We start from the raw sequence: 26,454 nt of genomic DNA on the forward strand, positions 1-26,454 counted from the left end.
TACTAATGCAAAGTGCACAGGAGAGTAAGGAGCATTTAGATAACATGCTTCATCTTTGCTTAGCACTACCTCAAGTGCAAACAAGTTCAACAAAATGATCCCTAACTCTCTTTGGAAATCTCTTCTAGATCATAAAAGAGATCGATGCTCACAAAAACATCAACAAAACCCTTTGTAAGAGGACTACTGCAGCCAGATAGCATCAGCTACCTGGGAAGGAGAGTGAGCAGAACCACTGACATGAAACCCATGGACCTCCATGTGGAGGCACCAAGTGTGCGACCCTACTCCCATACGTTGATTTTCCAAGCAAGGCTCATCTCCTGTTGCAACCACAGCTCTGTCCATCTGCTCCAAAAGGCTCTTCGGCTACCTACTGCAGCTGGAGAGCATTTTCAGTCAACTCTTCTACAGGGCTAAGCCCGTGTAGGATACGTACATCAGATATTTCTTTCCTGGTTTTCAAAGGTTTGAGTTTCACTGAACTTGACTTTCCATCAGAAATAGCATTAGCTCTGCTTTAATGAACATTGTTAGGCTGCTCAGTGAGTATCATGGCTAAATCTATAAACCTTGGCCAGCAATTAGAATGGTAAACTGCAGTCAGCAGAGAAGTGAGACCACAGGGACTGTAAATGCAATAGTGGTTTGGCTTCCAGTGCCCTTAAAATGCTAAGGCTGGTATTGCTGTCACTCAGTTACAAGTTTGGTTGATTTTTTTTTTTTTTGGACTTGCTTGCTATCATGGCATATTGTTCTCATTTTTTTTTCCCCAGTCTTTCTATTGTCTACATAAAAGAATCCTACAAAACAGCACCTGGTCTTCATGGCAGTACAGGATATATTTTGTTCCCAGGCTGGAAAAAAAAATGAGAGGGAGAAAATATCTTCTCGTTTTTGAAAAGGTACATATGTAATCCAGGAGAAGAAAAGGGTTGACTTTAGTGACCTTAGCTGCAAATCCTACCATTGCCAAGAATACATAAAGACTTGATGCTGGGAGAAAAAAAAAAAAAAAGAAAAAAAAAAGAAAAAAAAAAAGAGTTCAACACCTCTTCACCACGTTATGTACCATTCACACAAAAAAGTGTGCATTTAGATTGCTTTGCAACCACCTGACACCCCACTGATGCTTACAAGTCACAGGCTTTTTTTTTTTTTTTTCCAGAAGCCAATAAAACACAATTCAGCCCATTACATGAGGTGATGTGCCTATTCCTTAAAAGAAAAAGCATCTAAGTATATATATAACAATATATTTATATTAGAAGCCTTGCTCTTTACCTGCTGGGCAAACCCTCATTGCCCAGATCACTGCAGAGAACAGTGGTGTGAGCCGAGAAATGCTAAAGGATTGTAAAATACTCCTTTTTGAATAATTTCCTCAGCAGTTCACTGATAACTTAAACCTTTTTCATGTCGTTACTATACAGAGAAACTTTGCCGCTGCACTGATAACCTTTCCACCACGAGGGAGGAATATGCTGTCCTGCAGGAAATTGTCTCTCTTCAAGTAACAGGAAAAGTATCACCTCAACCTCTCTATCACTTCTTCCTCAAAGAGTTGCTACCTTCACATCCAGCTAGTCCATTTAAATGCTAAAATTGGTATTCATGGCAGTCTGAGCACCAAACATCCACTTGGAGAAAGAGGCTTTCCAGAAAAAAAAAGTGTGCTTTTTCTGTTTCTCTTTCTCTTCCATCCTATTGTTTGAAGTTGCTTTGCCTTATGATGCTGGAAGGGCTGGAAGGAAAGTGGGACTCCTGGAAGAAATATATTCTTTTTATTTTTCCTATTAAATAGGTCCTAAACTCACTCTTGTTACTGCGACGGCAAGGTAGGGAATAAACACACATTTTCTCTTTTGTTGATTTGGCCATGCTCTGGGATACCTTCATGATAAACTACTCCTAAGTACCTTCAGAAAACTTAATGCTGTGTTCCCCCTATAATGAAATTTTAATTGGGTGGAAGAATAATGGCTAAATTATCCAACTGAAGCTATTTACACTATATTTTATCTATAAAGAAACAACCCAATTATGTTTTAAAAATATTTTTCTTATGTTAAATTAGTATTTCTAGTCTGGGTCATTACTTAGATGAGTTTTAACCTGGGCAGACCTGCCACGTTGCATAGGCTTAAATCCATCAGCAAACTAAAACCTGGGGCTGACGATAGTTCCGAAATGATTTGTTTTCCAACAATGCTGACTTAAAATTGCTATTGTAATTTTTGCCAACCCCTCATCATCTTTGTACGAACTTAGAGTTGACAAATGCAGGCAGAGCCCACAGCAAGGAAGGTCTCTGGGGAGACCCTGAGGCTGTGGGAGAACAGAAGAACATCAAGCAAGGGAGAAGTGAAAGAAACAGGGCCAAATCCTGACATGTTTTTCTTCAGCTTCCTACATAGCCAAGGCACAGGAATTCAAAGCACTTTCTGCACTAGAAAAATGGATTATCCTTTTTTGACTGCATGCCCCAGGATGCTGAATGTAAGCCTCTGGATATTATGTTTGCTTTTCTTAATTATCTTTCATGGGCCCCAGGCTCAGATCCATAGCCCAAGAAAACTCAATTCAGCCCAAGAAACAAGTCAAACTGTTCCAGCCAGCAATGTGCTCTACTTAAAAGATAATGCTACTCCTCTGCTCTGTCCAGCACAGCATGGGAGACCCTATATGATTTTCTTGTATCTACAGAAGAGGCATAATGACTCTAGCTGTCTAACATATTTTGTATTGGGCTGGTAGTTATAGTATACGTTGCTGATTTTAGACACAAGCGAAAGCAAGAGGTAGGTCAGGCCATCAAATGTCATTGCTCTTGCATTTTTCAGGTTATTTCTGAGACCATTGTCACTTTTACCATATGCATGCAGGAAAAAGTGCTTTCTATAGTTTTATTATTATTATTATTACTATTGCTATTTGAAAAGTGTAAATATCAATATGTTACTCACTGAAGAGACAGTGAAAAGTAAGGTACATTACTGAATTAGGTGTGGCTTGATAACCTTTTTTTATTTTTTTCATGGTACTGCATGTTACAGAGACGTGTTCAGCGAGCGAGAAGAGATGAACATTTCCTCTCCCTGGTAAAACTTCGCATTTGCTGCTGCCGAATTTCCCCCATTGTCTGTAACTTCCCTGTTGCTCTAATCTCCCTGGGGTCATTTGCAGTTTGAGTCTGTCCTTCTCTGTTGGCTCCGTTCTGATTTCGGTGTCATCAACAAATTTGACCGCTGTTGAATTTGCACCAAAGAAGTCCCTGACAAAGAAGAGACTTGCTCAGAGGCTTCGACCCCAGTGCAGCCGTCCCGGGCCCAGGGGGAGGCTGTGTTTGAAGTCTGACACGCGCACTGTCGAAACTGCGCCGCAGACTTTTGTTTCGTTACACATTCATCCATCTGCCACAAAGCCCAGCCCGTGGACCACCACGAAGTACTCTCTGAACCACCAGGAGGGTGGTCTGAGACGCGCTGTGATTCTGTGTTAAAAGTTTATGTTAAACCGTGATGCTTTTTGCATAAAACTCATACTAGGGGACTTTCTTCTGGCTTCTATTCATAGCAGGGTACACCGGCTGTTTCGCTTTCCTGGAAAAAAAACTATTTAAATGAATGCTCAGGGGAGTAGTGCATATTTATTTAAAACTAAGCTGCAAAAATAGAATGGAACTTTTTTGTTCTTTCTTTATATATATTCCTCTTAAGAAGGGTAAGAGCGTACAGTCTGCTGAGGTGTTGGTCTTGTTGTGTTTTCCTTAAAGGAGGAATCAGGGCCCAAGCAACCCCGTGAGGTGTCGGGAGCTGGGGAGACCCCCTCAGCCTGCACCCCAGCATTGGAACAGGGTGGCTGCACCTCTGGGTTCGTTTTCCCGGTCAAAACCCACAATATTTCCCCCAATGTTTTGCGGAAGCAATGTTTTGTGGAAGACTCTGGACAGCTTTTCCACACTTTAAAGTACCATAATCCACCCAACACGAAGCGCGGGATTTCAGCGCTTCTTTTACGTATGGTAGGGATTAAAGGAAGACGCGGATCTCTCAAATTAAGACAGTTTAAGACCGTTTTATTGATGTACATCGTCTCTTAACGCGCCGGGCACACCGGCGGGCTGCCTCCCCCCGGCCGCACAAGATGTCCGCCGGCCCCAAAGGCCGCCACCTGCCGCGAGGGCGGCGCCGCCGCCGCTGAGGGGGAGCCCCGCGGCCCGCCCCGCTGCGGGATCGGCCCCTCACCGGGCTGCGGAGCGGGGCCCGGCATTGGCACCGGCACCCACCGCCGAGGGGAGCGGGGAGCTCCGCGGACACCGCCGGGTGAGGAGGGACGGACCCGCCTGGCACGGGAGAGGGTGGCCGGGAGGGAAATGGGGGGGAGCGGGGAACCTGCTGCAGCGCCCCGCCGGCTCCCCTCAGCCGCCCGCCTGGCAGCCCTCGCCTCACCTGCCCGCTTCTGCCGCTCCCCGCCGGGTCCCTGGCTCCCCGAGGATCCACCCTGGGGCCAGGCTACCTCCGTCTGCCCCCGTCCTTCGCTCGGGGGGCTGCTCGCAGAAATATGGGGGGCACCTCTAGCCCCCCGAGGAGTGCGGCCGCCTGCTGCTCTGGTGACAGCTCCCTGCTCTACTACTCTTTGGACCCTTCCTTTCTCCCCTCCTCCCAAGTAAACAAGTGTTGGAGATGCACAGCTGCTGATAACATTTAATATTATCATTATTTTCTCCATAGGTTCTAAAGGAGGTAATGCAGAGGAGAAAAACGTGATTTCTGCTGTCTGTCTGTCATAGGCGTGTATGTTTTTGTCTTCTTTATGGTATTCCTTAGGTGTCCTTCAGCATAATTTTGTGATCTTGACTATCTTTTCTAGGCAGTTTTCATAAATCTAACTTCCCACAGGCACCTGTACGGCATATGTTACAGTAACCTGCATTATTTTGTAACTGAAGTAAGTTCGATAGCAAAAGCTAGAAGCAACTTGAACATTTTGTATTTGCTTGCAAGCTGAATACTCTGCTAGAGAGCAAGAGATACAACAGCCTCTGCTGGAGACTAATAAAAGAATGCAGAGTGCATGCGATGTAGGTTATGTTTTGAAGGTTGTGGTAAGCCTGTACAGTCTGTGAATGCTTGTGTAAGAGGTACAGACCTCTTATCAGTTCGGGTTCTGATTTGAAGATCTCTTACAGATGCAAAAGGACAGTAAATGCTCTCCTTGTCTGAAGGTAAGTGTCTTAATTTGGTGGGGAAGGGGAAAAGAGTCACGAGTATCTTCCTGCATTGGAAAGGTGCGGCAGGTGCCACTGGAATGAACGGTGATGTCGGATGTTTTCCTAGTCTAGTGATGTGACTATGGCACATAATTGTTGTCCAGGTATAATGCCATACACGCTTCTGATCTGAAAGAAAAATCCCTTGGTTCTGTATATGCAGTACTCACTGTATCGAAGCAGACTTTTCTGAGGCCATCAATCTGATGTGTCAGATGTGTTTAATACGCTTAATTAGTCTACTTAGTCTTCTTTTAGTTTCTATAAATGCCCTCAAATTTAATGTAGTGAGACGTAATTTAGCAATGCTCTGGATGTAACTGAAATGTGTGTGGACAGCCTGTATATTATCTTGTGAAGCAACAAAGCAATCTGAAGCAAACTTTTAAGTACACACAGCCAGCAAAGCTGGCTGCTGCATTTTTTGCCTTTTTTTGCCCTCTTTTTCAGATTAGAGAGCAGGGAAGAGTCTTTGAAGAACCTTCCTGTCGGAATGCCTCACATCAATGCAGCTGCAGCTCTGCAGTTCTGCATGCTGCTGTCTGCGCTTCCTGCACAGTATTTCCTATCCCAGTGGTATGGAACAGACTCCGCTCAGCGCATCCAAATAACAGAAAGGTTGTAAGTCTGTCCTTCCCTACTGTATTCATCTATGAGAGTTCTCATTCTCATTCCCCAATGACACTTTGTCCTGGGAAGTGGGAATGCGTTGCCCATTCCTGCATGAAAACAACATTCAAATCATACCTCAGACATTCTTGTGGCTTAACGTGACTGTATTTAGTTGTTTAAAGAGGTCCTTCAGCATTTGAATAACAACCATTGTTTTCTTCCCATAAAAATCTGTGTATAATCTGCATGACTGCATGGCTGTGTCTTAACCTCATTCTACTTTTGGATGTTCCAGTATTTGTGACTATTGATTAAATCCCTTTAAAAGGGGAGAAATTAAATCTTTTATTAGTAAGACTATTTTAAACTTTCCATTACTTTTTGACACTTATTCTTAAAATAGATTTTCTTGCATAGGTGACTCAGTACAGTGTCTCAAGCAACAGAAATTATTAGATAGAAAATTACTTAAGGCAGTCGTAACGGTGGAGTTAGGTAAATAGTGCCAATATTGTATATGAATTAGGAATTCATGTACTGACAGGGCCATGTGCATCTGTTCTAAATGTAAAGTGAAGAACAGTGCATCAGGTCCAAGTATTTAATAGTGGTGACCATTGGCAAATGTTGGCATCTTGAAGATGTACCATGCAAAGGGAGATGTGCATGACTTAGAGTTTTAATATGGTCTGTGTAATGCATTCGTTGTGTGGTTCATCTGTAGAACTCAAATCCGTGAAGTAATGAGAGCAAAAGATTAAGCTGGATTAAAAAAGAACAAAGTCTGTCTTTGTGGGCGAGGACCCAGATTTAAAAAAAATTTCAGGGTTTCATGGCATGAGTCAACTACTAACCATTTAGATTTATGCAGAATTTGCTTTGCTATTTTTGAATAGTCCTTTGATTATGTGCACAAATTTTGAAAGGTCTTGTGCTCAGTATTCTCAAGTAACAGTTGAAACAGCAGAATCTGATGCAATTTGGCAACTCCTGTGGTCTGACTACAGAAAAAAAAAGCAACTTTGTCATGACAAATGGCATTTTCCAAAATTTACATACGGTTACTGGTACAAGTGATGATTGAAAGGACATTCATTTGCAGGGTAGGTAGTAATCTTTGGGGGGAACTTGTTCCTGGCCACTGACTTCTTTTTCCTGTTTGCTACAGAAGTGAAACCTTAAAGTTTAAATATTAAAAAAGGAAAATAAGTAAATATAAAAAAAAACACGATAGAAAGTTTTTCAAACAACATGGTGATTGTTTTTACTACTGAAGGCTAATTGCTTGTGGGAGCAGCTTTACCAAGTCTTACCTGAGTGTGGATGCGTGGGCAGATCGTTTAAAGCTGTGGCTATTGAAGACAAGGTAGGATGTTGCATACTGTCTGCATTTAAGAGTATCTTTCAAACATGGTCTATTTTTAAACAGGAAGGCATGCTGCATGGGTGAAATGAATAACAAAGGGGAAATGCTTCTCATTTTCCTATTGACACCGATTTGGGACTTCCTACCAGTTTAAGAAAAGCTTTTGTACGTATTCTACACAAACACGCAATTGGAACTCCATGTGAAGCTAAACATAAATCACGGCAGTAATTCTATATGTGTTATCCTCTGCTTTAAATTTATCTGCTTGTGAAATCTGATTGTCTGTAGGATTAACCACATTACTGATTATAAGCCGTGATACGTTTACAGGATCAGATCCCACAACATGGGATGGATATCTTACGCTGTGTACGGTGGTTCTAGAAAATGTAGGTGGGAAATCTGTGGGTTTAGGATGAAGGGAAAGTGTGATTACTGAATAAATGACAATGGGTTGGTCTAGAAGAAGTAAGGTTGTATCCATTTGCATACGTACCACTTTAGTTTAAGACGACCGTTACATGAACTTGTTCAGGGAGGTTAAAAGGGCTTGTTTGTGAGATTTAATTCTTGTGCAGTAGAAATACTCCAAAGGTTTTACCTTGTCTGGACCTTCAAAGGTCCTTTATTATTGATTCATGTTCAATGATCAGGGGTGTCAGGGAGTACCTCTGAACCGTGGAAAATTCAGAATTACTTTTGCCCCCAGGAAAGCCTAGGGGATGTACAAAAGACAACAGAAACTGTGCTTTTCTCAGGTTCACCACAAATTGCTTTGCAACTTTGCAGGACGCTTCAGGCATGTGTAGAGATAAAATCTCTAAACACCAAAAGATCCTTTGATTATTTGTACATTGTTGGAGCAGCTTACCTCTTCTGAATATCTTACATTATTATAAAGAATCGGTTATCCTAAAAATATGGTGGCGCTTATAGCATTCCAAACCTTCTTAATAAAGAAGCTAATAAGCTATGCTCTCAACATTGTATTCTGACAAGTCAGGTTATTCACCCCTTCCTGCTCCTGATAAAAGGTATTTGTCAACCTGAATTCTTTCTACAGGTTTGAGCTAAACCAAGTGTGGTTTTTTTTTTTGTTTTTGTTTTTTTTTTTTGCGCGCACGTGTGTGTGTTAAGTATTGTTTGCACAGTTGTGCTACTCTAAATTTCTTCCAGGCTGGGTGAAGGGAGTGAAAGGGAAAGTGGTAAACACCACAGAAGAGGATAGAAGAGGAAGGAGGCTAGGACAAACTAGCTCTTTGGCACTGACAGGTTCCTAACTGGTATGGATCAAGAACATTCACCCAAATAAATTTGCTGCTCCTACCACCAAAAAAAAAACCCACTGAGTCCCCCACCTGTGAAATTCAGATGAAATTATACTTTTACTGTAGCCTTAAGGTGGGAGTTGCAGCCAGATACCTTGTCCATACTTTAGTTAACCAATCTTTAAAGATTTCACAGTAGAATTTAAAGAAGAGACTGAAGAATCTCTCTTGGAAGTAAGAATAGTATCAAGCTCACCTATATAAAGTAAATGGGTTTTCCTTGACATAGAAATTATAATACAGCTGTGGTGCTACATATCCAAAGAAGTTATATTCATACTCTTTTCTCCTGTTGGAACAAATTTTTTTGTCTTGTGTGTTCCCTAGAAGTGGTGTTAATGTAAAACTCTCATTCTGTTTGGGCTTCAAGTTGTGAAGAATTTTGAGTCAAAGGCTTTGCACTATTCCTCTGTTCAGACAAAGGCTTAAAGTAATAACCTGAAGGCTGATTATCCTAAAACTCAGTTGCTAAAGAATTTGTTTGAATGCTGGGTTATTAATTTTACATTTTAGGAACTGGTACTTCGGAGAAAAGAAAATTAAAAGTGCCAACAATGAAGCAGAAAACCATTCTTATTTTGCAGGTATCAAAGTCTTTGCAGTCCTTTTGTATTTTCCTGGTGGTATTGCATTCTAAGGTCTTTTGTAGGGTACAAAACTTGTCTTGTAAATGTTAGTATTTTTCCTCCTGTCTGATCGTATTCAGTAGGCAAAACAGGACATGTAAAATCTGAAGTCTTTCCGCCCTGTGTTGTGTAAGGGTATCAATGTGATGTACTACATGTATCCATCTATTTCATGGAGTAGATCTGAGTGTGCCTAGTTTGTACTGGTGTGTGGAACAACAGTGGTATAGCTTTCACTTGATTCAAATGAATGGATTTAGAACAACTTCCTAGGAGGAAAAAGAAACCATTGATTAGTCTGCTCCTACAAAAAAAAAATCCCTGCAGTTAGACTGAATAGAAAAATCCTGTGACCCAAACTGGAAAAAAATACGGCAAAATTAGTTATTGTGTGTAGCACTGTGAAATACTGAATATAAAGGTGCAGTTAAACAGCAATTGCCAATACATACATGTGTTTATGCTTTCTGTTAAGACCCATACGTGATATCAAAGGTACACAAATAGAAAAATACCTTCCTTAGTGGATGCTGGTCTGTCAAAAATTGTAGTAATATTCTGGGGGGAAAAGAAATAAAGTACATGTTTACTTGTTTACTTTGCCTATCAATTTAACTGTCACTTCTCTTCTGGTAGAAATCAGAAGAACGTGAATGTCTGTTTAAATGTTTAATATGCTTGATAAAACATTTCTTTATAAGTCTCTTTCTTTGTTAAATTAGAATCAACTCAGGTTCGCAGTCCAAAGCCTGAATCCATCCAGTTCAGTGTGGGACAGGTGATAGTTCACAAAAGACTTGGTTATTCGGGAGTCATTGTTGGATGGGATGTAAAAGCTAAAGCTCCAGAAGAATGGCTACAACACAAATATCCTCCAGCAAAACAGGTTTGACTGTATTAAACTCTTATTTTATCAATGCATACACACAATAACACAGGTTAAAAAACCTCTAACAGTGCTATGGACTTCCTGCTAACCTAACAGGGAATACTTGATCCCCGATCACCTGTGCAGCTGAGAGAAAGCTCTGTTTGTTTGCTCTCTCTGTTGTCACAGGAGAGCTTTGCTTTTCCAGCACGGATTGGTTAAACTTCACCGGTCAGGGTTGTACTAGATGTCTCTCGAATTAAACTTAATACGCAGTGTTGCATTTAAAGCAGCAGTGTCAACCTATAATGTTAGAGCAAATTTCTCATGGTGTGTTACTGAAGTTGAAAAGCTTTTAAGTATCAGATCTGATCTTCCAGCATAGGTTCAATTGGTAACATCTTCACTGCACCTAAGGAGTGCAAGTAAGCCTTTGTGTTTAAACAATTTCAGATGGAGAAAGCTGTGTTTTGGGGCATCTGGACAGTTGGAATATAAATCTACTTAACAATGTGTTTTTGCTAGGATTCTTGAAGCTTTTGAAATTCTCTAGCCAAAGTCCTTGTTGCATTTGAAAATCAGATGCTAAATCTTTGTTGACAGTGCTGGTCTGATAATACAGTGCTACATACCCTGTGGGTTGGCCGCTGACGTGCTGCCTAAGTGGCAGGAAGGCACTAATCAGTAAGCCAAAGAGGACTGAAAATAAGAAAAAATGAGAAGCTCTGCCTGTAGACGAGAATCCATGTTCAGCTGGGAGCAGACATTCAGTACTGTTTGGTGCATTTTGTCCCTTCCCCACTGCAATTTTATCCGCCTGCTATTCATCTTTGGCTTCGAAAACACCTGCGGCCTTGCTTCTTCCTCTCTTTTTCTCCTCTCGGTGGCATTGTCACCAACTGCACACCTCTGCATTCCCCATCAGGCATTCTGAATCTTTTTATGTATCTTATATTTTAATGTTTTCCCAATGATATCTTGTGTTCATCTTTATGGTTTTAAATTCAATATTGATACTATAGTTAAAAGTGTATTTTTTTTAATAATTATTTTAAACTTCCCTTTGCTTTTTCATGTTTTGTACATCAGCTACGCAAAATGTCCTCTGACCTTTAAGAGGCAGCTGCTAAGCTTGGTCATTGCAACCCCCCCGGCACTATTAGCCAGGCTTTCAGCCCAGCCTTTCTCTGCCTTGCAGTTCATCACCACATTGCTGAGCAGAGGCCACTGCCTGTCACGTTGATCAATACTAACTGCTGCATAAACTCCATTTATCTGCTCGTATTCATCCATCACTTTTTCGTGTTTAGATTGTGGGTTACTTTTGATGGGAATATTTATGGGCAGCAGTCAGCACAGTGGGACCCTGGCCTGTGACTGGGGTTTATAGGCACTACAAAAATAATCATAAGCTACACTTCTTTCTTGGCTGGAGGACCTTTAGATATACGTGGTAGTTGCCTCAGCTTTATCCAGGATTAGGATTGAGGCTGTAAGAGGTGGCGTTATGCTCTGAATTTGCTCCTTTCTCTCCGGTGTCACCAGTTGTGAAGGTAGAAGGGGGACTAACAAACTGTTGTGGGACCTATCTACAAAAAGCAGGGATATTCTAAGTCATATTTTTTGCAAGATATATGAACAAAAAGGTTACTTAATATCTTGGCTCTTAAAATCAAAAAAGATTTGAGAAGAAGAACTTCACATATTACAGTGTTGATTGCTTTATACTTATTTTTCCAAACTGACGTTGGTACGATCATAAAAATAAACCTGCTGTACGTATACATTGAGAGGTTTTAGGCCCTGTAAGTCTAGTGAGAGTTAACTGATTATATAATGTAGTCTTTAGTCGTCATCTCCTCTCGAGGCTATTTATTTTCCTTCTATTTTTACAGGATGTAAAAGATACTCCTCACTATCGAATTCTAATTAACAAAGCAAATGGATTTGGCAAATCTACCGCTTACATTCCTGAGGAAGAGATAACGATTATTATGGGATTAGAGGTAGTATTTATTTTTATTCCGTTGCAACTTGCTTGTTATCCTCTGTGTTTAAAAGTTGGCTGACCTTTGGCTTAATGGATGCTATTTATTTTACAAAGGTAGTGAAACTAATAGAGAAAGCAGACGCACAAACTATTGCTGTACTTTCAAATATATGTTTTTAGAAGGTGATAAATGACTCAAGCCATGTGCTGTCTACTTAAAAGTATCCAACTGCCTAATTTTTCCTTTGCCTTTAAGTCCTTTAGCATTTTGGTTTCTGTTATGTACAGGCTGTTGCAGACTTGGACTTTTGTTTTAGGATTTCACTGACCAATCAAAGTTGGGCAACTCCTTTCATCCCTTTCTACTGGATCTAGCAAAACACACTGGTTTCACAATTCCACTCTGAAAAATCTCCTTTTGCTTTTTTTTTTTCAAAAAGCTTTTGCTCAGTTGCTGCCCAGACTGAATAATGTCTCCCTTCTTTAACTGCAAAACTCTCTGTGAGCCTAAAATTCTGTTTTGTGTATCACGGTCTTGGTCGCTTTTGATTTCTTTTTTTACACAAGGCGCACCTGATTCTTCAACTAGTCACAGGCTCTGATCCAGAAGGCAGCCTTCCTTAAAACATTTCTGCTCTAGCCAGTGACTGTAACATAAAGTGTGCTAACATGCCTGAACAAAGGAGTAGGAACTATGCTAACCCAGATACGTGACATAAGGATTTAAAATCGGGTTCTGAGCCCTCTGACTCATGTCTAAAAAATGCATCTTTTATTATATCAGTCAGTTGCCTACCTTTGGTGACCTTTACAGTCCACAGGGAGAAACAAATACCTCACCACAAACATTTACCTTGTGAAAGCTAGCCTTTAAGTTATCAGATCGCTTTATTGACCCACACGAGAAGCTTACTCTTCCCACAGACTGTTAGGGCAACTGATGGTAACAAGCTCACAAATTTCGAGCTGAAAACTGTCTAGGTGAGATTAATTACAGATGATGAGTCATGCCGACACCTCAATTTCAAAAAGGTCTGCGGATTGCCTTCCCACAGCCTTTCCTCCAGCCTAATAGTCAGTTAATTCCTAAAGAGTTGAGGCTGACAAGAAAATGTTTCAACTTGCCCTAACCATTTCCCAGTTCACAGATCTAACCCACTCACTGTAGGCTTTCCAGATCATAACAAAGCACGTAACTTGGGTTGCCCTTTGTGGAGTTGGATCTTCAAGTTAGACACTGTGGTACAGAAGACCATCAACTTGGTCTGTCTTCACAATTTCCTTGACTACTTTAGTGTTCCTGCTGTCTGCTTAGTTGGATTAGATAACTGATCCAGCTGAAAAAAATAACAAGAAGCTGTACCAGCCACAAAGGAGTGGAAACTACTTCAATAAGAAACAGCGCTGAGGTTAAATCATCAACCCTGGTATAGACCTAGCCAGTAACATCTCAGGAGATGTGTTCAACATCTGCAGGACACTGACAGTCTGAGAAAGCCACTGTTCTTATGCCATAAATTACAGTAAAGTGTGGAAAATCCCACTGAAAGTGTATCTAGGTACACAATGCATTTACACTAATCAGGAGTCTTCAAAAACTTAACTCTAGTAACTTAAATCATTAAAGTATCAATTTGTATTCACTGCTAATTCAACTTGAAATATGATTTCTCAGGTGCACCACCCTGATATGAAAGCCTATTTCAGTGGATATGATGGATCAAAATACATTATGCAGCCGTGGTTGAAAAAAATCTATCCTCATGACTGAAGTATTCAACTATTTGTACATATAATGTGCACCTGGACAACATGTTTCCTTTTTAAACTTGAGCAAACAGACACCGGGATAAAGCTAATGTATATTTTTTTCCTATGATGAAATAAAACATTCCTAAGCAAGTTTTATGTTGAAGAATTCATTTCATTAGAAGTGAACAAATGGCATGTTCGGTTTACCATCATTAACTGAACTGGGGGTGGGGAGCAGAATAGATGAAACAGTTAAATACTCTATTTGAAGAACTAATAATCTTAATTTTTGAGGAGAGACCTAACTAAAGGCCAACTGGAACTGAACTATTTCTAGTGATAGCTACAGTAAAGTATTCCTGCAATAGTTTGACTACTCTCTTTACAAAAGCATGCACTGTGCTGCTTTCAAATGATCCGTGCAAAGGAAGAGCTTTGAGTGACATAAAACCATTAAATGTCATTTTTTGCACCTGGACATGCAAATTAAAAAGCTTTCTACTTTTGCTCACTACTTAAACAATATTCTTAATATCCTGTCTGGACCATACTTGCTATTGTAACAAAGTAAAAAACAACAATAAAGGAAAACAAAAAAATGAAGAAAAGTATAAAAATTTATTAAGAAAACGTGTAAGATTTGTAAGTTTTTAGAGCAACTTCTTTCTTCTGTTCTCTTTTCCCTTTATCTCAAACACAGCAAACACTCTACAAGAAGCATAAGCAGTAGCATTCTGGATTCTTTCCTGCAGAGTCAGTGAATCTGGGGAGTTAACTTGATGACTGTCTGTGTGTCCTCCCCATTCTTTTGTTTCTTCTTCTCTTATTAATAAAGGTTTTCCCAGTGACTGGCCAAGCAGTCGACATACTTCTTGAGCTTTCTGCCGTGTGTTTGCAACAGCAGTGACGCATACTTGACGGCTGAGAGGCAGAGAATGCAGCACAATAACAAGCAGGGTCAATTTGCACAAATATTCATGCCAAACATTTTTTTTCCCTATGTTTCAGTTTTTGTAACTGCATGGGGTAAGGACCATCACACCTTTCCACACCTTCTGGGTGGTAGATTGAAAGTTTGAGGGGAAACTGTGAGGAGAAAATGTGAGCATCCTCATCAGCTGTAATCAAGCATTTCAAACACCTACATGCTGCAGGCACCGGTGGCGTGTGGTGCAGAGCAAGTGTCCAAGCGCTGCTCCAAACATCTGGGTGCTCAGCTGTAAGTCATGCCAGCACCTACATGAATTCACTGGCCTGATTTCCAGACTCTTGTATCGACACCTTTGAGATACACTTCTGACATCTCCAGAAATGTTACCTGCAGTGAGCTGAGCTCCCTTCTTAGCCCAGGCATATTTCTTTAACGGGGCAAACCCCAAACCAAGATTAAACTTCCCTCTGGTTCTCCCACCCTCTTCAACATTAGTGGGATATGCAAAAATTCAAATAATTAGTAAACACCTAAAATATTAAGACCATGAGCTTCGAAGTAGCATATTTTGATGCTGAGCAAGCACTGTACATGGCTCACTTCAGAGCACGTCAGTAGCTAAAAGTAATGGGAATTGGCAAGGGTACTTAGAATTATCAACATCTGGTAACACATTTGTACCTCCATGAATAAATTCAAATTAAACCTACACATGCTGATGTAACCAAAGTCAAATTATGCTGACCTAATATTCACAGCAGATTATACTTCCAATGGAAATCAGTGAGAAAATATTTATTACATTCTGCTTCTGCACAGGGGCACTGCAGAAAGAACAAGATGCATCTTTCTAGGCTGAACAACATTAATTTCTAAGTTATATTTAGAACAAATGCTGAGATCTGAACATAAATTTTAATAGGTACGAAGGAAACTATTTGCTCCCATTACAAACAGTATAAATTATGTATTCATATTAAATGTTATCTGAGGCTGTAAAATCTGTGGCATAAGAGAAAACTTACCGAAGGGCGTCTACGGCTTCTGGCGTGTGGTAGAAATGAGGTGGACTGATGGTAACAGAAGCCCCTAATTTTTCAGTAAGTAAATTGCAAACATTCTGCATTTTTCCAAAGTCACTGAATATAATAGAGACCTGGAACGAACACAGACACCAGACAAGTAATTTTTTTTTAAACTTTTCTCCTATGATCCAACACTTGTAATTAAATCAATGTAAAGACAGATTTGTACAAACTAACTGAACATACTAGTCCTGTATATACCACCAACATTTATTGAGTTGGACACTTTTATATAGCCCTAGAAACTATCAGTTGTTTTCCAACAGAAAGAAGCTTATAAAACTGTTTAAAATTGAGGATTAATAAAATTCTCTTTTGTGAGGAGGTCTGGCTTTCTTGGTATGTAGACAATCTGAAGAACGAACAAGTACTGTGTGTGACACATCATCAGATAAGAACATCTTAGTTCTTCCCTTTTAAATTTGAACTTAGATTACCAGATGTTAATTATGCAGAAGCCTAAGCAAAATGATGTGGAAAACATTGGGCAGGAAGGAAAATTACATTTTAATTCCACACATTATGTTCAAGAAACCTAAACTATGAGACCAAAAGAAGCCTAGCCCAGTCCCATCCAACTTGCTCAAAATCCTGCGCTGGGTGAACAGATTCGCCCCAGTGCCTACAGAGAACTGGTCACTTCAGTCTAGGATGAAAAACAATTTAAACGTTTAGCTGTCTGTGCCTTTGGCATTAAGAAGCATTACATACAGATGATACATCAGGAATTTGGGTGTTTTCCCAACTGCTACAAAGCAGGCATCGCTATCAGCCCAGGATCCAGAGCCCTACAGCCTTCCCGGCAGGGAAGTGCCAGCCAGGTGGCAGCTTTCCAGGCAGGAGCAAGCCCTCTTCTGTGGCAGAGCACCCTTGTCAGCAGTCAAGTAATCGTGCCCAGCTGCTAGTGTTCAGGAAGCAGAAATCCCAGTTCCCAAACTCTTTTTTAAGAGTCTTCATCTTCACCTTGCAGTACAGTGCTCTCATCGCCAAGCCAGGGTCACCATCTCGTACCCCTGACTCTTTCACTTCTTTTTGCACAGAAAGGAAGCTTCAAGGGGTTACCGCTTGTCAGCTGCGCTGCAGAAACGTCCTGTGGGAAAACCTCTCCTTTACCTCGTGGTAAGTAGGATCATTCAAGGAAGTTGAATCCCTCAGCAAGAGAGGACTACTTCATATACAGGGTAAGGTAAAAATGGATACCGACAATTATCACAAAGTAATTAATGCACAAGTCTTGTTACCCTTGGTAGCCTCTCAGTGTACCTCATCCTGGCTTGAATCCTTGCTCTGCCTCAGTACCTCATCACACCACTGAGCCCAAGCTGGGCTTAGGGCCTTAAAAACTGACCAAGTGACAGGGCAACTCCACCTCTGCAAGGACAAATGGCCGCGTCTGTTGTGCAAAACCGCACCAAGTACGCACCTTCATCTGAATTACACACCCTTCATCTGTAACTCAGTGGCTGGATCACTTTCTGGAAGGTGCGGTGCCAACCTGAACTAAGACCAAAGATGAGACTAAACCTGGATTTCTTTCTTCAGTGAGAGCTCTTGCCACATATAAAACCCATACAGCCTCTCGTGCTGCTTTGCAAGAAAACTCCTAATTGTGTTTTGTGGAAAACTGACCATATGGTCTCACTATGAGGACCATCATAGCGTCTGCCAGATGGCTGCCAGTGTTTAAAAGATTAGTTCCCTCAAGGGGATGAAACAGAAGTCTGGTCAAACAAAATAATGGTGGGCCGTAAAGCAAGAGGGAAACTGCTCAGACTGGGGCAGCTCTGGGCACTCAGGAGTTTTACTGGTAAAAAAGCAGGTGCCCTTGGGGCAGAAAACAACCGAGCAACACTTGTGAATTTTGTTTCCGCACCCACAATCACAGTTTTCACTTAAATTGCTTAGAGCTAGATCCAATAAAATAAATTCCACCTGCATTTACAGAGGATACCTGAGCATTAAAATGCAAAGCAGTCTATCTCCTCAATAAAATTATGATTAAGGTTAAAAAGTGTGAAAAAATAATATGAGGAATGCAAAACCATTACAGACACATTGTAAGGTTTGGGTAAGGCTGTAAAGGACAAGAAGTTGTGTTTTACGAAAAGGCAAGCATGTTAAGATATGCACAAGAACAATCTAATCATCCCACGAGATCATCACGCGATAGATGAACTGTTATGGTTAGGATACTACAAAGCTTTGTGATCCCCTACAAAACTTCATTCTTCTGCGTATTTTCCTTTGTTAAAGCATGAATTAGAATTTATCTGCTTACAGTTGAAAGTATGTCTCGAATTCTTAATTACACCCTAAAATAGCTATTTGTCCGGGAATTTCTTCGTTCTTCTAAAAACTGTTAGAGTAGACAAATTGTTTATGACAGCGTAGAGAATGAAATAATGCATGACTTCTGTGATTTGATATGTAACACAAATACAACGGCAAACTCTTTAGTACAGAAGCCAGCTTAAAAGTTAATTTAAAATTCATTCATATTGCTAAAGTAGTCTCACAAACTGGTCAATGGAACTCCATTGGTTTTATGAAGCTGTACTAACAAAACTAGTGCTTATATAAAGGGGGAGTCAAGGTGAAACTAACCTCTGCATGAAGCGCTTCTGTACTGCTACTTAAGCAGCCCAGAGCAACAGTACTGCGGCCAGATTTTCAAGTTCCGGCCCTGTGCGACCACAGAACTTCTGAACAACAATTACAGCCGGTCCAAACTGCCCACTGGTGTAAACTTGGTCCACGTAATTTGCTTCCCACTTACTTACAGTCTTTGTTGTATAAAAATTGATGGCAGGAGAAGGCTGACGATTGGTTTAGTTACCGCATAGGGCTGAAGTAGCAGGCCTAAGCTTGTTTGTAGCCTAAATAATAACTGTATGTAGTTGTATTAATTTTTAAGTACAGCTTATCTAAAAGACTTGATAATTGAAGCTCTCATGATAGTAAGTATCTAAATTGCAAAGTTAAAGTCATTCAGCAGATGACACTAATGATATCATTTAAGTATCTGAGGACTCATTTTAAAATCTAATTTTGTTCTCCAAATTCTCATTTATTTGTATATTTATTGCTGTTATTTAGATGAGAATATACCTTAAAACAAACATGCAAATTAAAGAGGCTGAACTCGGATTTAGGGGACTGTAAACTATAACTCTATAATACTGCTATAGTTTTACTGCAGGCTTTTATAAGAATCTTTATAAGAATCTTCATAAGAATCACTGAAGTTGCTGGGTAGTGACTGAAGTGATTAAATCTGAAAAGATTCATTGATTGAAAACACATTATTTCCCTTAATTAATATTTTCAGTGCATTTACTTCTTGCTATAGTACAGATGTGCAAAAATAAACTCCCCTGAGCTGATTCTGAAGAAAATGGGATTATTCTAATAATATTTAACTTTCACACAGCACTTTTTACCCACAGAATTCAAAGTGAATTACCTAGGAAACAATCAGCTTTGCTTTGCTTGCAGCAAGCTGATGGCAGAGTAATGTAGAATAGACCAAAGTCCAGGTGCTGTTCAACTGTGGCTTAAGCAGATATAGGTTAGGGCTGCCATGCCACGGTTGTCCCCCGTCCATTCTTGTCCTCTGCCTTGCACTGTCTCCAGTTCACGGAGCTAAAATAATGGAAAAAATAATCACTTTTTTTTTTTCCAGATTAGCTTTTAATTGGAGCAGCTTTCCAAACTTGCCTATTACCTCATCACGTATGTACAAATTCTGTCAAAAAAGTAGAGGGCAGGGACATCTAGGGGTTGAGGAGAGAGCAGAACCATAGGTTTGCTTACAGCACCATGCGATGACAACCTTAGAGTCCCAGAACGAGAGTCCCTCCCGCTGCAGCACAGAATAACAGCACGCAATCATCTGACAAGAAAATAATCCTTTCCATGCTACAGTAGCAGAAAACAAGTTCTGCACACAACAGAAGACTACAATTGAATTCTGCTTTAAATTGCAGTCTTTCAGTAGCTTCTTCGGACTATGCTGCCTTTACTACAGAGAACATCTAGTTATAAGGAAAGAGTCTGCAAATTTTCCTTGGTCCTTGCTACATTTTTTGTTTTCTTGGGTTGAATACGTACCTCTGCTTCCATTTGGTAGGTGTTCTCTAGTCTACTAAAATCCTCTGTTACAGTCATATTTTCTTCCTGAAACAAAATACAAGAATATAATCTTAAAAGACAGAAATGAAGGGTCTGTTGGAAACGTATGTACACTGTGTTCTGTAAAAGCTGAACTGTTTTGGCTTGTAACTTATAACTTAGAAACACAAGTTTGGAATTTTCCACGCAAATCTCGTCAATTAAGGCTGGATATTAAAGATTTCTTGACATCATTTAAAGTAAATTATACAGTAGCTCTATAAGGCAATTTTGCTGCTATTCACTCAAGGAGAAGAATTAGTTCTTGAAAGCAACTGCTAGCTAGAGGCTCTGTGTATCAGTGTGTAACTGTCAATTCACCTGGTACAAAACCCAAGATGTTTCAGTCGTTTTTGTGATTTAAACAATGATTAATCAATGGTTATTCAGCAGGAAGGAAACCCTTAAAAGAGGTTATTCCGCTTTGACCCTTCTGCATTAATACCAGCTATATTTTCAATGTAAGGTCCGTACAGAGCACTAGCAAAAACTTTACGATTTACAAGCAAGATATGAAACTAAGATACAGAGCAACTCTGGCTTCCTCTGAATATTTGACCAGCTTGCTAGCAGTCAAACATTTCTTTCACCCACTGCCCTCTTTGGTAAACAGTTTGGATGAACAGTTTATTGTAAAATTACTACAACATAACAGAAAGCACAGTTTACAGTTTAATTCTAAGTATGAGTTTGAATTTAATAGTCAGGAGCTGTAGAGAAGCAGATACCAAGCCTTCCAAATTACTGAAAAAGTTTTACTTACTAAATGTATTTGCATAGGAACATAATATTTGCTTTCATTGTTGACACATTTCTAAGGATGCTCTGTGTCAGAATATTTTCTACAGAGGACTCAAATCTTCAAGTTTATTGTGTGGAATACATATTTTTTTTAGAAATGACATTAATCACGAGAAGCATTTTCCTTCTAAAATATCACATGGAAACCAGACCTATAATTATCATTGCACAGTGCCTACAAGAAGCTTTTGGGTTTTCTGAAAAACAAAAATTGAGTTTTCAATTTTATGATTGACGAATAATGCTCAAATACAAGAAGGAACATCCTTATTTTTGGAAAATCTCTCCTAGCAAAGGCAAGGACCATGGACAGTTAGTCCCTAAAAGCCATATTTCCCCTTTTTACACTCATAGGTTCGAGGTACTTGGGAAGCATGGCTGGCCATGGTTCGTTAGAGAAAGATGGAGCAAACCATACTTTTTATAATAGAATCAATTGTCAATACAATTATCAGGAAAGTTTTTTTCCCTTTTTTTTTTTCCTAGCGATATACATCCATGTTTTATAGGAATAACCACACATAAAACTCCTATTTTACAGAAATAACGATACTGTAATAAATCTTGAGAGTAAAAACAGAAAAAGTGCATTTCTTTTTCCTCGTCTCCATTCCTTAATCCCTTTAAAAAATATATTTTTCCTCTGAACAGGTCAGTCTTCTTCTAAACCTTTGTTTGCTTCTTTTTCTGTTTGTTTTTGCGCTTCACCCACTTGCTGTTTATTTAAGGGCAGTGCCATCTTGTGGTTCTAGGCACTACTGCAAGATTGATGCAGTTGGGAGTGAAAAACCATCTTGTGCCATCTACTAGAAAATTTCCCTCATTGCTAATTTGTATCCCAGCAGATTTGACAGTAGCTGTATGTGTTACTGAAGATAAAGGGAAGACCTAATTGCTGAAGTCATAACGATGTGGCCTCTTCTGATACATCTTCTGCCAGAAGCTTTGTTCCGTTTCAGGAACCTGTTCCATCTTCAGACAAGGACACAGAGAAGACAAGGAGGTGATGGCAGAATTTTAAATTGAAATCAGGGCTTTGACTACATCAAAAGCAAAATACTTTTCTTTTTCCTATTCCTTATGTCTACTGTTTGTATTTTGGCTCAGGAACTGTTCATTTGATAGCAATAACCACAGGAAAAAAGTAGTTTTCACTGTGCCTTAAGAAAAACTACACTTCCAGTGTGTCAGGTGTCCCGGACTTCTGAAATAGTTTTCTCAAATTTCTAAATCTGTGGGCCAAGAGACACAGTATAAAAAATAAATGAATATAACATTATTTTTATATGAAAACTCAATTACTTCTAGAAACCATTGAATGATTCTTAACAGAATCACACCTGTATGCTGCCTATATAGGGTATTTTCTGATCCAGCAGTGATATAAACTATCACTGTTGCGGGTACTTTAAAAAACTGAGAAGACAGGCAACATCCCGTTGAGCTTAGAGTATCAAGTCTAGAACTGTTCCTCACCTTATGTTTTGCTTCATTTCAACACACCAAAATCTCATATAGCCCTTCCTCCTTCCTATCTGCTACTTCTGGACACTTGCTTCTTCACAGAACTGCTGTGTCCACCCTCATCACACCATGACCGTTGTAGGAACGACTACTGCTTTCCCCAGAAGAGAACAAGAAAAAAAACTAAATTGATATTCAGTGAAAGCACGCTTCAAGGAGACAGCTATGTAACAGTACAGTATGAGAAAAAAACCTACCTGAAGGTAAAATTATGTGTTCTGTTCCTAATTACTGAGTAAACAAAATTATGAGTCCTTCTTACAAGACCAGCCTCAATAAGCAAAAATGTCGATAGTTTGGAAATGCACACTAACACACAGTTGTAGTAAGCTGCACTGGTTTGTGTAGCTATTGCTTAAAACTCTGGAGACACCTGGAAATGCTTCTTAAAATTTACTTGTACACTTGCAGAGATACATCTAATGTTACTCTAGACTCAAAAATAATACCCAAAAGATATTGAAATAACCGAAAGAGCTAGCTTTTTCCACCTGAACATAGCATTTTTTTTTTCTTAGTATTAAAGAACCATTTAATGAGAGATGTGACGTATGAGACTGTACATAACAGCCCGTCCATCAGAGTGTCTCTGCAAAGTTACCCCAGCATTTCAGGACGGGAAGCCCTGACAGTCAGCACGCACACACTCCGGGCGGCGGGTCTGTTCCCAGCCTCTCAATCCTCACGCTGTTTCTTCCCTTTGGCATTACACAGACAGAATGACACCTACAGTGAAGCAGTTTCTGGTGCTTTGTGTCTGTTCAAAAAACAACAGGAGTATAGGTGGCAGTTATTTTAAGAAAGGTTTTGCACTTTCTTAGTTTGTACTTAAGTTTGTACTCAGCAAACGTCAGGATACTTTGGGGATATGTCTTAAACTATGCGGTAGTCTAAGGAAGGTGATGCCTTATGCAGGCCTTTCTGCGTTTCTTAACCAAGGATGCATTGAAATTGGAAAAAAAATGTAACTGGGTAAGCAAAGCTTCAAATCCTTTTTTCCACTGACTATATGGATATGCATCCACGGCTGTGACTCCTGAGTAACAGGTTCCAAATACAGAGAATAGTGCATGTATATCCAAGGACACAGCCTAGTAAAGACAGAGCCTGCTGGATACAGTTTGTGAACTGGTTTGTTTTTTTTCCTTAAGTAACACCCCCTCTCTAAAGCCTCAGCTAACCTGTACAATCACTGCTATTTTTAAACAAGATGGCCAAAGATAATTTTTAGATACAATGATTAAAGAAAACAAATGTTATCTCCACACCACCCCCCAGATAAATTGCAAGCTGTAAATATAAATCAGTTTGCTTCTAGAGAAGGAAAAAAAAAATGCTGCTTTTGAACAGCTGGGCTCAGTAAGAGATTGGTTTCCCCATTGACTGTACTTTCCCTGCAGCCCTCAAAGCAGATTCTGTGCTCTAAGTGCAGTAGATACTTACAGCACTCTATAAATAAATGCTACTATGTGCAACTACTTCTGATTAAAAACCTGTGTAAATATATATGGAAATTAGGTGCAGCCCCTGGCATCCTGACAAGCTGCTAATGCAAACTCCTGCTGCTGCAGAGGTTACGCACTCCTGATCTCCCAGGCTTCCTACAGCAGCAGCACGAACGGCTAAGGAAACGGTTCTATGGATTAATTAAAAAATAAATATATGGTCTAACCTGCTGATTTCTAAAAGGGCCTTAGACAGCCTTGCAAGAACTACAACCGTATGGAGATTGTGAAGAGAGCTGAATTTTACAGTGGTCTAGAAAGGCATTAGCTACAAGTGATGTTAGGAAATGCAGTTAGGAGCAAACTGCCAGCAGTGAGATCTCTTAGGAGAAAAGCCAGAGGGCAAATGAAAGCACTAGTGGTTTACAATCGGATGGAAGAAAGCACTAAAAATTACACCATAGGGAACTACTCTGGAAAAAACACACCACCTTGTTGTTCCCCAGAGCTAACACATTGCTAACACCGAGAAGCCCAGAACTTAAGCAGCATTTCACAGCCTCTCCAGTCTGCAAACAGAGCACGTTCAGTCTCCAACATGTGCTAGGTCTGAAACAGCAAGAGAGCGCTGTGAAACTACTTAACAACCCACTGAATGTTCAGCTCTCACAACACAAAAGTAGTCCATTTCCTACCTAGTTTACACCGTTTACATGCCCCCGTAACATTCCTCTCTGCATATACCCAAATATCACCACGTTTGTCCCAATCACACTTCATTTTGCACTTATTTTTACCAGCCTGCGTGAGTATATACAGCACCTCAAAAGCACGCTCACTGACTTAACAGCCTGTGTACTCCTTTTGTGTGTCACCTGCCATGAAGTCGAATGCTCCCCGCAATCCCATTTCAGCCAGGCTCATGCCAAAAACCAGTCACTTATTCAGGTTCCTTGTAGGGCAGACAGCTGCAACTACTTTTTCTCACCTTCCCACAGTTTGAAATGCTATTTAATTGCATCCAGGATAAAAATACCTATGACCTGATAGCTCCCCACAGTGGTGGGTACAAGGCTTACTGTTTTTCTCTACTAATAAAAATGGACGAATGATAAGTTGCCTTGTCTTCCCCTGTTCCTCTGAAAATCCACGACCAAGCTCCTACCAACTCACTTGATGGAAACCGAAGGCACTCAGCCTGTAACCCCTCACAGAAATGCACCACTTCTGACTGAGCAAGTCATTCTGATGGCGAATGAATCCTCCTCCCGGTTGTCATCAGTGTGAGCAGGGCTTGTGTGATGTGACAGACACCCCACAGCTGCGTGTAGGGAAAAACACAGGTGATAGCTTTGGCCCACAGCGGCCTCCTTGCCATCTAGTCCCACGGCTGCAACGTGACCCTTACCGAAACAGGGGGGCTAGAGGGTCTTTCTTATCGCCTTCCTTCTTCCTGAAGGAATGCTTTGTTCAGCTATTACAGAAAAGACAGGCAGCATTGCCATCCACTTTGAAATAAAACAGTAAATCCTATTTTTTGGGGAGGGGAAAAGAAAAGTTGGAGTCAGTACTTATCTTCAAATGCATGTAGCATTTGAGCTGTGGGCATGCCCTGTCACTGTAAGCACATCACTGTTTAGGCTGAGTAACTCACTCTTACTTCGTATTTATAGATACTAAATTCCACTGTAACATCATGCACTATCACTAAATACTTCTGCAATACTTTTATTACTATATTGAATAATTTGGGAGTAAATTATCATCTCCCTGTTCCCCAGCTCATCTGTGAATGCATGGGAATGGCACAGACTTCCTGGGGGTCTTCAGGAGTAAGAAACTTTCAAACCCAGCCAGTTATCCCACCAAAGATCTGGTTTGTTGTGTTTTTAAGAGTCCAAACCCACCCACTTATCCCACCAAAGATCTGGTTAGTTCTGTTTTGTTTTTAAGAGTCCAAACCCAGCCACCCACCCACCACGGATCTGCTTTGTCACCTTTTATTTTTAAGAGCCCCGGGTGAGGAACCCTCCAGAAGCGTTTCACGAAATCCCCAACCACCCCCCGCAGGACTGCCAGGAGGGAACCTATCCCCGTGGCGCCTTCACAGCGCCGCCCGCCCTCCCCGGCGCCCCCTCAGCCCCCGGCGGCCCCTCACCGGGACGCCGCGGTGCCGGGCGCTGTGCGCGATGTACTCCAGCCTGCGGGACACGCTGCTCCGCGCCGCCCCGGCCGCCCCCTTCCTGCTGCCCAGCCGCACCGACACCCGGGCCCGGTCGGGGCCGGCGCTCAGCTCCGCGCTGCCGCTCACATGCAGCTCCCGGCCGGGCGGCACCGGCACCGGGGACGGCCCCGGGGACGGGGCGAGCTCGAAGCCGCGGGCGGGGAGCAGCGCGGGCAGCGCCATGGCGGCGGGGCCCTCCCGGCCCCATGGTAACCGCTGCACCGCTGCACCCTGGGAAGGAAGCACCGCCGTCACCCCCCTCCTACCGCCGTGTCGCGACTCTCGCGACCCCCCTCGCTTTCCCGACATGGTCGGTGCCGAGGGGGAGCTGCCCCGCCCGCTGCCGCGGGGGCGCCGCCATCCCAGCTGGCGGGGCAGCCCGTAATGGCGGGCGGGGCGCGCGGCCTCTGAGGGAGGCTGCCCCGTTTCTGGCTTGTTTTCAGTCTGCTCAGAAAGA

The 26,454-nt window shown here is 41.2% G+C and overlaps 2 protein-coding genes across 4 annotated transcripts; one reads left to right on the top strand and one right to left on the bottom strand.

Moving 5' to 3' along the window:
- Positions 1–3,773: 3,773 nt before the first annotated feature.
- Positions 3,774–13,967, top strand: LOC308192414 (F-box only protein 21-like). Of its 3 annotated transcripts, XM_080585990.1 has the most exons (8): positions 3,774–4,325; positions 4,734–4,796; positions 5,723–5,893; positions 7,161–7,250; positions 9,095–9,165; positions 9,930–10,093; positions 11,971–12,081; positions 13,741–13,967. In XM_080585990.1, exons 3-8 carry the CDS (start codon positions 5,766–5,768, stop codon positions 13,834–13,836), a joined length of 660 nt encoding a protein of 219 aa, XP_080442116.1. In that variant the 5' UTR covers positions 3,774–4,325; positions 4,734–4,796; positions 5,723–5,765; the 3' UTR covers positions 13,837–13,967. The 3 variants fall into 3 exon arrangements, with proteins under 3 accessions (XP_080442116.1, XP_080442115.1, XP_080442117.1); XM_080585989.1 differs by lacking the exon at positions 4,734–4,796 and having other exon boundaries at positions 3,781–4,325; XM_080585991.1 differs by lacking the exon at positions 4,734–4,796 and having other exon boundaries at positions 3,796–4,325; positions 5,723–5,890.
- Positions 13,968–14,423: 456 nt separating this feature from the next.
- On the bottom strand, positions 14,424–26,253 carry IRAK1BP1 (interleukin 1 receptor associated kinase 1 binding protein 1). Its single transcript, XM_080585988.1, has 4 exons — positions 25,932–26,253; positions 19,944–20,009; positions 15,774–15,904; positions 14,424–14,738 (listed from the first exon to the last, which is right to left on the bottom strand). Exons 1-4 carry the CDS (start codon positions 26,178–26,180, stop codon positions 14,468–14,470), a joined length of 717 nt encoding a protein of 238 aa, XP_080442114.1. The 5' UTR covers positions 26,181–26,253; the 3' UTR covers positions 14,424–14,467.
- Between the last annotated feature and the right edge of the window lie 201 nt (positions 26,254–26,454).

Source organism: Anser brachyrhynchus (genome assembly GCF_964034855.1).
Source record: "Anser brachyrhynchus genome assembly, chromosome: 3".
Classification (NCBI taxonomy): Eukaryota; Metazoa; Chordata; class Aves; order Anseriformes; family Anatidae; genus Anser; species Anser brachyrhynchus.

Bases quoted from the DNA above. Each gene is read 5' to 3' on its own strand.
- LOC308192414 (XM_080585990.1), top strand. From the start codon at position 5,766: ATGCCTCACATCAATGCAGCTGCAGCTCTGCAGTTCTGCATGCTGCTG. The intron at 10,094-11,970 runs GTTTGACTGTAT...CTATTTTTACAG, and splicing joins AATATCCTCCAGCAAAACAG to GATGTAAAAGATACTCCTCA. The intron at 12,082-13,740 runs GTAGTATTTATT...ATGATTTCTCAG, and splicing joins CGATTATTATGGGATTAGAG to GTGCACCACCCTGATATGAA.
- IRAK1BP1 (XM_080585988.1), bottom strand. From the start codon at position 26,180: ATGGCGCTGCCCGCGCTGCTCCCCGCCCGCGGCTTCGAGCTCGCCCCG. The intron at 20,010-25,931 runs GTGAGGGGCCGC...ATTTTGTTTCAG, and splicing joins CCCGGCACCGCGGCGTCCCG to GAAGAAAATATGACTGTAAC. The intron at 15,905-19,943 runs GTACGTATTCAA...TGTTCGTTCCAG, and splicing joins CCTACCAAATGGAAGCAGAG to GTCTCTATTATATTCAGTGA.